Below are 10,777 nucleotides of genomic sequence, written 5' to 3' on the forward strand. Positions count from 1 at the left end.
ATGGTAGGTGAGGAGGCAGCACCATCAGATTCCGAAGGTGAAGGGGACAACGAAAGGAAGATGAGAATGGAACCTAATGAAGAGGGAGTATTGAGACTGGAAGGAGGGTCTAACGATGACGATCTAGACTCAGTGAATGGCCTACTCCATTGGTAGATGGAGGACTACGAGCTCTTTCCAAGCTGTAATATGTTAAGGGTCGACGAAGGTGAGAAAGGAAAGGAAAATGAATGTCCAAAGAAATACAGAGAAGCGGAAGAAGGAAAAGCGGTTAAGGCTGAAGTTGAAGGGAAGAACATACTGTACAAACCCAACAAAAGGAAATATTCCACCATACGATACATGGTGAACAGACCGCGTGGAAAGAAAAGGTTACAACGCATCACAAATTTAGTAGAAAGGTACCAACGACAAGGAAAACACATCATATGGTCTACACAGGAAACAAAGAGGACGGGCTTAATAAAAACTGCAGTAGTACAGAGTGAAGGTTCTAGAATCAAGAAAACAGTTATTAATGACAAGGAGTGGCAGCCGACGGAATTCATGGTACCAAGTTTGAGAATTGCAATTAAAAATAAGCTAGGAGATATGGAAAGCCTGAGAGAAAGATTGTATAACTTGAATAAATTGGATGAGCGACAATTGCAGGCACAATGGGCCACCAAGGTAACACAGAATAGGCATAAACCATGGCACGACAAGCACTTGAAGTTGAACAGATTTCAATCGGGACAATTAGTTTTGAAGTATAAGGGGTGCAACGAGATCAGACCAGGTAGATTCAAAATAAAGTGGGTCAGGCCATACAAGATATGCGAAGTTGGCAATAATGGGGCAATCAAACTATGGACGCTAGACGGAAAGGAAGTGGACGACGCAATGAATGGGTCAAGTTTAAAATCTATCACAAAAGAAATAATGCGCCCTCACGGACGAACAATTGAGAATAAATAATGAATATTAATGTATATATGTAAATTAAGTGTAAATTGAAATCTTTTTATTTTAAGTTGATAGACGTAATAAGGAAAAATAAAAAATAAACAGGAGAACAGTAGTCAAAAGAATTATCCCAGAACTGTACGGCCATCAGAAAAGGAAGAGATTATAATAGATATCACAGAGAAGGATAACATTCACATTTAAACAGTAAACAGAGAGTATTACGGAGAGTAGCAAACATCTGGAAGACACTGTATGTTCTTGTTTGTATTATTTGGGGAGAAGACACCGTATGAACAGTACGAACATAGAAGGCAAACACCGTACGGCCCGAAGGAAAGTCATTTGGCGGGAGTCAATGCGTACGGACATAAAAGACAAAGACAAAGGAGTTGTGAAACCACCATACGGCCGTACGAGCAGAGGGAGAGAGGCACCGTACGTCAATGACAGAAGGGAAACAGTTAGAATACCGTACGGCGAAGGAGAAGGTACCGTAGAGGCAAAACATGCGGATACAAAGATATGGGAACTCAGCAAATGTTCCAATAAACCGTATGGCAAGTAGGAAGGCAGAGACCGTATGGACACAAATGCACTATCTGTGAAGGAGAAAGCATCATACGGCCTTCTATACGGCAGAGGATAAACCATAGGGCCATGTAGATATACAAGAGCATTATTGGGAGGAAGAAAGTACTAGAGGAGCAATTAAAACAATAGAAAGACATGGAAGCGGCCATATGAAGATATTTTGTACGGTCATACGACTCAAGGAAAGAAACATCAAGCACCGTACATCATCAACGTACATGAAAGTGAAAAGTGCCAACGTCGTACGGCCGAGAAAGAGAAGACTAGAAGAGCAAAGTTAGACCATACACCCAGGAGTTGAAAGAAGTGGTTGTACGGCCCTTGCAGGATCGGTGGGAGAATGAGGGAAGCATTTTTGTATGATCAATCAAAGGTTTGGAAAAGACAGGACGGTCATTATTAAAACGGGAATAGAGGTGACTGATAGAAGGGGACAAGAAGTGTTTTAAAAATAAAATAAAATAAACGACGACAAATCAAAACAATTGAGAATAGAAAACATATGATACCGAAGGGAAAGACATAAACAGGTAACGAAGAAAACATAAGCGGTGGGCAGAAAGAGTATGATATCACAAAAATGGTGTGTTCCATGGACTTCTATGTGAGTTTGAGGATGTTAATTTGGTCTTGGCGGCAGGGGCGCTACCCCTCAACCCCACCCTGTATCAGCGCGCCTAGGGCTCTGCCCCAAGACCCCATGGGGGTGATGCCTCCTAGACCCCCAGTTAATTCAATTATCAGCACTAGAGCAAGCCTTTCGAGAGGGATGCTACGCTTTGAGGCACTCAAAGTAGGTGCTGATTTGACTTGAGGTTGTATTGGTGGATGCATAGAGAGCTCGGGAGGAGTTAATCATCCAGTTGAAGGCAGTAGAGCGACACTTGGCACAGTGTACCCAGGCGTTGGAAGCAAAGAAGGCGACACGGATGGCTATCAAGGTCCGCTTGGCTAAGGATGCAGTAATCTATCAGCAAAGGCTACAGATGCAACGTGTTTTGGAGACCAATTTGGTGCAGGCACAGGACGAATGTGAAAGTGGTGTGACAGAAGAAGATCTATCCTGCTATAGTTAGTCACAATTAGTGTATTCTATTTTGTTAATCTATCTCGGATATTTTATAATCGTCGTTCAGAGACGACTTTACTTTTTGGGGGGATAATGTTGTTGGTAAATTCTATATTGGAGCCGACGAGTAGAATAGTATCCGAACGAGCGCGTGACGGTTGAGTCACCCCTTCGGGAAAGTACATGTACACCGTTCGGAAGGGACTTTGGAGGATCAACATCATTGGAATAATTGTAATGTGCATATTGCATATATGAATAAAGTATTTGTTCTGTGTTATATCTTGCTATACAACATGAGATAAGTATCCTTTTACCTTGTACGGTAAACAAAATACACTCAAGAACAAAAACAAGTAGACAAAGCCACTGAGAGGGCAAATTCTTGTCATCCAGTGCAAAATCCTAGGCTTCAATAAAAGAAAAAACATTTATGGCTTCAGCTACCACTCCAATGTACCCTCTGCAAAGGGCCATCCATTCATGCATTCTCCTCAACAATTGGTTGTAAGTAAGAGAGCAATGGGGCCCTTGGAAACATCATTTCAAACTGAAGCTAGAGACATTGTCGAGCAAGCGATAGCAAGATGCACCTATGCAAATGGATTGCCATTTAATGTTGTTCACTCACCATATTGGCAACAAATGGTGAGAGCAATTAATGAGGCTCCAAAGGTTTCACGGGCCCTAGTTATGAGAAGGTGTGCACACTTCATTGGATAGAGAGGTGTCCAATGTAGAGGCTTCCATGTAGCCCATCAAGGATGCATGGATCAAAACAAGTGTAACAATAGTATCTATTGGAGAGGAAAATGTGAGAACTTGTCCTTTGGTCAATGTTATTGTAATGTCCACAAGAGGTGCAATGTTTTTGAAAGTTGTGGATTGTGAAGGAGAGGTGAAGGACAGTCCTTTCATTGCAAACATTCTCATCCAAGCCATTGAGCAACCCTTAGAATGTTGTTCAAGTAGTAACCAACAATGCCAATAATTGTATGGTTGTAGGCTTATTGGTTAAGGAGCACTTCAAACACATTTTTTGGACACCTTGTGTTGTGTACACACTCAACCTAATGCTAGAAAAAATTGGCACTAAGATTGAGTGGATTAAAAAAAATGTCTGAAGAGGCACACGAGATTCAAATGTTTGTTACGAACCAACATATGATACAAACCATATTTAGATAATTATCGAAATTGGAGCTCTTGAAGGTAAATTAAATTATTTAAAATTTAAAAATGTTTTAGAAATCTAGTCACTTTAGTAAACTTTCTATGGTTCTAAAATTTTAAGTTTAATCTTGATCTTACTTTATTATTGTTTTGATCTGAAAATAGGTTGTTGAGACCCGCTTTGCCAACACTATTGTTTTGAGACCGCTTGTCAAGGTTAAAGAAGCACTGTCTACAATGGTAATCAATGTTAATTGGAGCATATGGAGGCAATTTAATAGTACCAATGTGGTTTCCATTAAGGCATTTATTACTAGATGACTCTCTGTGGGATCGTGTTGAGTACCTTTTCAAGTTCACCGAGCTTATATTGAGCATGATCCAATACACTGCCATGGATAGGCTTTTGCTTGGGTGTGGTATATAATGGCATTGAATTGAGGATATTAAAAATATCATAAATGAGAGAGGAATATCCAGGTGAAAAGTTCTTCAAAGAGCTACAAGTAATCGTGACAGAGAGATGGAAAAAAATGACTACCCTTTTGCATCTACTTGCCTTTGCATTGAGCCCCAAGTTCTATAGCCCATCGGTCCTCAGGGGGAGTACCATTAGACTTGCCCAAAGAGATGGAAAAAAATGACTACCCCTTTGCATCTACTTGCCTTTGCATTGAGCCCTAGGTTCTATAGCCCATCGATCCTCAGGGGGAGTACCATTAGACTTGCCCCATGCAGAGATCCTATAGATGCTCAAGAGTACAAGGAAGTCCTTTGAAGACTCTTTCCCAAGCACCTACGACCTGCAGTGAGATCTGTATTTATGAGTTTCGCGAGCACCAATGATTGTGGTCTTCAAGCTCTTGAAGACAAGAACAATGTTGATGCTCATAATGGTGGTACTTCCATGGACAAGTGTACCAGCATTTCAAACCCATTGCCATCAAAGTTTTATCACAAGTTCTTTAATCTTAAGATTCTAATTTCTGAATTCTTGTCGATGAATATTTCGAACTCTTAACTCTCTAATTTCAAAATTGTAAATCTCGATAGGTTGTTAGTTCATCATCATTTGAGAGGAACTAAAGCACATATTTCTTCATCCACTCAATAAAATGCAATTGACTAAACTCCAAGAAGGCAAATAACTTGGTCTTTGTGCATTCAACCTTGAGGCTCACAACACACAAAGAGAATACATACAAAAAATGGGAAGCAAAACATTGGGATGTTGAACCGGAGTTTGCGAAGTTGGAAACCCACTTTGATGCACATGCAATTGATGATGGTGATCACGAGATACTTAGTGATTTTGAAGTTGATCCTGAGGTTGGGCGTAAGGCTGCTAGTACTGATGCTAGTGGCACTATTTGTGCTTCTAATCTGCAACAGCATAATGATGATGATTTGTTTGATGATATTTGGTCACATAAGATTAATTAGAAATGTTGGCATTATTGTTTTTTAGCTGAAACATTGATATGGTGGTATATTTTGACATTTTGTTGTCTTTCAAACTAAATCATTAATATATGTAATGGTGTATGAACTTATTTGTGCAACATATTAAAAAAAACTTGCATGGACGAACCCAAAAAAAGCCCAAACCCAGCCCGAACCCAGCCCAAAGATATTTTGAGCAAATGTTGAACCCATATCTCAAACCTGCATCTGAACCAGAATCCAAACCAACAACTTAGTTACTTATTGAATTGTGTGCATTTTTGGATTGACAATTTTAAAGGTGGTGGAGTGGTTTTCAAAAACCAAATCCATCATTATTCTTACACTGTTGAGTCAAGCTTCTCTCATACTGGATTTTCTCAGTTTTTTTTGCAATAGCTGCAGTGGATGTAGCACAAATAGGATGTTGTGATATGGCTTTCGAGAAGAAATGTCTTACGCAAGGAAACATATGGATTAAAACAAGGATCGATTCTTCTTCGCTGACAACTGGTTTTTGCCTTTATAAATTGGAATGTGTTCCCCGCAAACTTTGGGTGTTAATGAAATCATGCAAGTTAGAAGGGGAGATGTTCTTTGTAGGTAGGTGGGATTAAAGTGAAGTATGAAACATGTGTTAGTTTCAATGTATTTATCAAGCTAGTGTTCAAATTGAGGTTCGTGTCTCAATTGTTTGGAGTTGGTTAGAATTGGTGTTATCTTAGAGTTCTCTACAAGTTCGTGCTCACTTTTGTGAGGTAAAAATTTGGTGTTTGCATCTTGATGGTTGCTCTCTTTATGTTTTTTGTGGTTTCATGTTTTTCAAAATTTGATCATTTAAAATAGTGATTCAACCCCCCCACCCCCTCCCCAATATTTCCTATGCGCTCTTCAATATCAATGTTGTCACCAAATTCTCCCACCAAGAACTCTTTGTTGCATTGAAAGGAAGCAGGTTGTAATAAAAGAAAGTTGTACACACCTTGTGTACTTCTTAATGCACCTCCTTGTTCGACCTATATTGTGCAACAAATATTGGGCTCCAAATATGTTTTTGAATACAAAAAGCCCTATGAGTAAGTTTTGCTCTAACTATATAAGGTAGTACCCACAACATTTCCATATCAACCTTTGTGTTTACCTACAAGTCAAGGCCAAAGGCTACTACTATGGTGTCTATGTCCTTAGCCTCTCTAGTTTCTTCTCATCCAACAATCCAGAAATGCACCACGTCTTTCATTTCATCTATTCAAGAATTTTTGCACATGGCTTAATGTAATGGCAAGAAATGCATGCAATATGGTCTTGAAGCAGTTAACGCCTCCAATGAGCTTCAAAAGAAAAAAAAGGTAGATCACTCCCCAATACCAATCCCATTGCGGCAATATTTCTAAGCAGAGTTGCAAGTTCTGAGAGAATGACTTTCACTGGTTGATGCTAAGCTTGACATGAGATTGAATACCATTGTATGCTAACTTGGACATATTAAAACTAAAATAAGAATAGTATTTTTAAAAAATTGAATACAAAAAACCTAAATACATTTTTCAAACACAATACAGTAATTGAATAGCAATTACGTTAATTAATTTAGCCAAAATACATTTTTTACCAAGCAAGAGTCTACAACACAACGATAAATTGTGAGCCTCTCATGTGGGAGGTCTTCGGTTCGAATCTACTTGAGATTAGCATATAATAATAATTAATCTCAACAAATAGTAATAAATAATCTAGGCTTCAGCCCATTACCTATCCCAAAAAAAACATGTTTTTACCCTCCAGCATGAACCCTATGTTCAAAACAGAAAAAAGAACTATCAATTTCTTTCACAAAAAGTAGCATAAATAAGAAATAAAAACCATACAAATCAAAACCAATACATATCAAATTGTAAATTTGTTTATAAACCTAATAATAATGTGCTAAAAAGAATTAACATGCTTGGAAAGACAGAAACAGAAAAATGAACCAACTTAAAAGCCTGAATCAAATCCACTATAAGCTCATTTCAATTTGCTCAAGTGTTGAGTGAGGAAGTTGTGCGGACATATGGTTTCAAAAAGAAAGTAAAAGCAATGTTTTTTCAATGTAAAATTTACATACAAAATACATTTCAGTATACAAACACATCCACCAAGGTTTGGGCACCGGAATTTGCTCAAAAATGGTCAAGTGTTGAGTGAGGAAGTTGTGTGGACATATGGTTTCAAAAAGAAAGTAAAAGAAATGTTTTTTCAATGTAAAATTTACATACAAAATACATTTCAGTATACAAACACATCCACCAAGGTTTGGGCACCAGAATCGTCAAGTACTTGCATCAGTTGGGCACTAGAACTTACCAAAAACCCACAAGTAAACATGGGAAAAGCTGAATGAGCAAACTTTTCTACAAAATCTCACAACCCGCAAAGTACTCTATGAGTTTTCCATTTATGCATCAAATGATGTTCCTTTAAACAAATGATGGGTTGGTTTCCCACCTTAAATAAGAATAAAAACAAAAAAGTGGAAGTACTCTTGAAAGGCTCCATACCTCCATGATGCATATAAGGGCAACATCTATGGTGCAAGATATATGCATCATTATTCAATGGAAGTATAAAAGAATTCCACTATTTAACACTAGCTAGGGGTGCATATATGTTGCCCTGTAGCCACTCGCACATATAAGACCTCTAGATGAAAATTGTGCTAAAAAAAAATTAAATTAGTTAGGCCATCCAATTTTCAATACTTTAGAAAGCATAAAATAATAATTGTCACGGAATTTATCAAAAGCAATGAAGAAAAGGATTGCTTGAAGCTTCTTTGCTTAATCCAAATGTCAAGTTACAAAAAAATTTAGGTGTTAGCATAACGATATACCCAAACAAAGAATGGGTGCCCTTTCCCATGCCTCCCATTGTATTATTCTGTTCAATCGGTCTAAAGATTTGTTTGGTTTTCTTGCGAAGCAATACAGCTTTCAATCAATTATATAATAGATTTATTGAATTGAGAAGGTTCAATTTCCTCTAAAATTCATCATGACATCAAAGGCCACACATACAAAATTAAGCTGTGTTTATACAAAGTTTCCAAATGTAGTCGTCATTTTTTCAGGGTAGACCGGTACAGCAACATAAATAGCTCAAACAAACCGAAAGTAGCTTAAGTTTCCAAAAATTTAAATAAATATAATGTGCTGAATTTGCAATAACCATACTTCCGTTTTAAATCAGATTTTTAACATGTTTTCCTTTTATTTTTATTTGTATGCGCCAAACGAAGTACTCTGTCCCTCAAAAGGATCACATAAATTCCAAATACCCGAGATCCAGACGCCTGGGGATGCATGCCCAGCTAAAAACTCCTCGTCTTTCCTCATTTTCTCATGTTATGTGAGTTCGAGGCCCGCGACAACAATAACTTTTCAAACTACATAAAGGTTCCTTCTATAAAAATCCAATGATTAATTTTTAATTTTATTAAGGCCCTCGAGACAGGAACAGTTTATGGGGTCGCTGATCATAACTAGGATGTAGTGCAAACAGGATAACTACCTGACCCACATCGATTTCATTTCCCCAAAATAAGGGTTAAATTACATGGCAAAATTGGCATACCCTCGACCATATTTACTCTGACCTAGAACGAAAATTAAAAAGGAGAAACTCACAAATTCAACAAATGCGAATGGGTAACCAAAGAATCCCATCCCAGAGAGTAGAAAAGATTCACATAAGGGTCCAAATTCCGCCGTTTACTGAGCATCCAAGCAAATACAACAACAATTCCTTCACTGTGGCCTTCATCTTCGCTGATTTTCTTTCCCCAGTAAAAATCCCCCGCACGCCACATTCCTCTGCCCTCGCGGCACAAATCTGGTACTCCTCGGCTTTGAACCCCCACCCTACCCGCCGGATCAGTAATTGCAATTCCTTGTGGAAAACTACAAAATCAACCTTCTAATCGTGAGCAATCCATACTGATCGCTTGGATAAGGTCCTCCTTTGACACACGTAATTCAAACTTCATTTTCTTGTCTAAATCCTACGCCATAAATATGCCCCCTACGCTTTCAAAACCCCTGAAAATTTACGCTACTCCTGTGATCCAGACAGTCTGAAAGCGACGATCAAATTGATCCCTCTCAGCTTCGATTTTTTTTGGTATTTTTCGGACACCCTTGCTTAGCTGACAGTTGGCATTGTTAAACAAGAAAAATATGCATATTTTGAGCAACCTTTATCCACCATTTTATTTTATTTTTCAAAAAACGTTTATCCAGGCATTCTTGGTGCATATTTATGGTATTTATTTTTTCGTATATAATTGAAATTATTGTTCAATGAAAAAAAAGCTTTAATATATATAGATTTAATATATATAGATTTTTGTATGTGGATATATAAATAAAACATATGCAAACAAAAAAAATTGACCAAAGCATTTTAGATCATAATGGTAATGGCTTATATTGTGAAAAGTACAATAGTTTCAATAACAATAACAATGTCTATTATTTGTCTCTTTCAAAGTGCATTTAGCTTAATTAACTATTTAATGAAATGAAAATGAAATGAAAGTTATAATTTATTTGTATTTAATGAGATGGTATCTATTGTCTACCACTTTGTATGTATGTATGATCTCATTTATTGTTTGATGAAATAAAGGTTGTGAAGATATCTTGGTATGTGTATGTGATCTTGTTCAATGAATTTGAAGTTTAATGATATCCACCAACGATTTCTTTGAATGTACATTTGATTTTATTTATTCTTTAATTAAATTAAAGCTATAATGACATATACCAAACAAGAAAGATTATAAGGCCAAATAGTTAAGTTGCTCAACAATAAATGAAACTAATACCCAACAACTCCTGACTCATATCTTTATTTGTCTTGTACTTTGTGGGTCTTCGACTATGAGTTTTAAACAACATCTGCCTAGCACTCTAGGTGCATATTTGACCTTATTTTCTAATCAAGTTTGATGATTCAGTTATCCCTTAAGACAATATAGGTTGAAGTGGCCCAATTCATGTTAATGGCTCATGCTACTATTATGGATTTGAAATAACCTAGAGTGTTTACAACACATATACTAATTATTAGTTACCATCCTTGATTTGAGGTGACATCTACTAGTAGTATGTGTGCACATTTGATTATGCTTATTAATTAATAAAATGAGATTAAAAGATTAAAAAATGATGGCATCCGTAAGACTATATGAGATTTGACAATTGAGTTGTATGGTAAGAAAAAAAAATGGCATCCAACAACCCTCAACTCCTACTTTTGTGCTAATCATGGATTTTCTACTATTAATTTTCAACAACTAAAATTTTAGTTTGTTATTTGCTTCCTTTCTTAAAAAGTCATTAAAGTTTAGATATGTAGATTATCTTCACATTTGATTTTAATGTCCTCGCATGCCATATACTCCATGATGTAATTTTATTTTGTTTTCACTAATCTTGAGATTTGAAATATGGAAAACCATGCTTTCTCATTCATGTTTGGGTTTTTTTTGTCATTTTCCACATAAGATGGTGT

The 10,777-nt window shown here is 37.0% G+C and overlaps 1 protein-coding gene across 1 annotated transcript in view; it reads right to left on the reverse strand.

The window, feature by feature from the left end:
- The window catches only part of LOC149543816 (peptidase, S9A/B/C family, catalytic domain protein (Protein of unknown function DUF829, transmembrane 53)), a 59,172-nt gene extending 49,681 nt beyond the window's left edge, over window positions 1-9,491 (reverse strand). The window contains exon 1 of the mRNA XM_089798495.1: window positions 8,890-9,491. Coding sequence (XP_089654621.1) covers window positions 8,890-9,071 — 182 coding nt within the window. The 5' untranslated portion in view covers window positions 9,072-9,491. The remainder of the gene's footprint in view (window positions 1-8,889) is intronic.
- Between the last annotated feature and the right edge of the window lie 1,286 nt (window positions 9,492-10,777).

Source organism: Cupressus sempervirens, chromosome 8 (assembly GCF_028749045.1).
Source record: "Cupressus sempervirens isolate cs-2001-9-10 chromosome 8, ASM2874904v1, whole genome shotgun sequence".
NCBI lineage: Eukaryota > Viridiplantae > Streptophyta > Pinopsida > Cupressales > Cupressaceae > Cupressus > Cupressus sempervirens.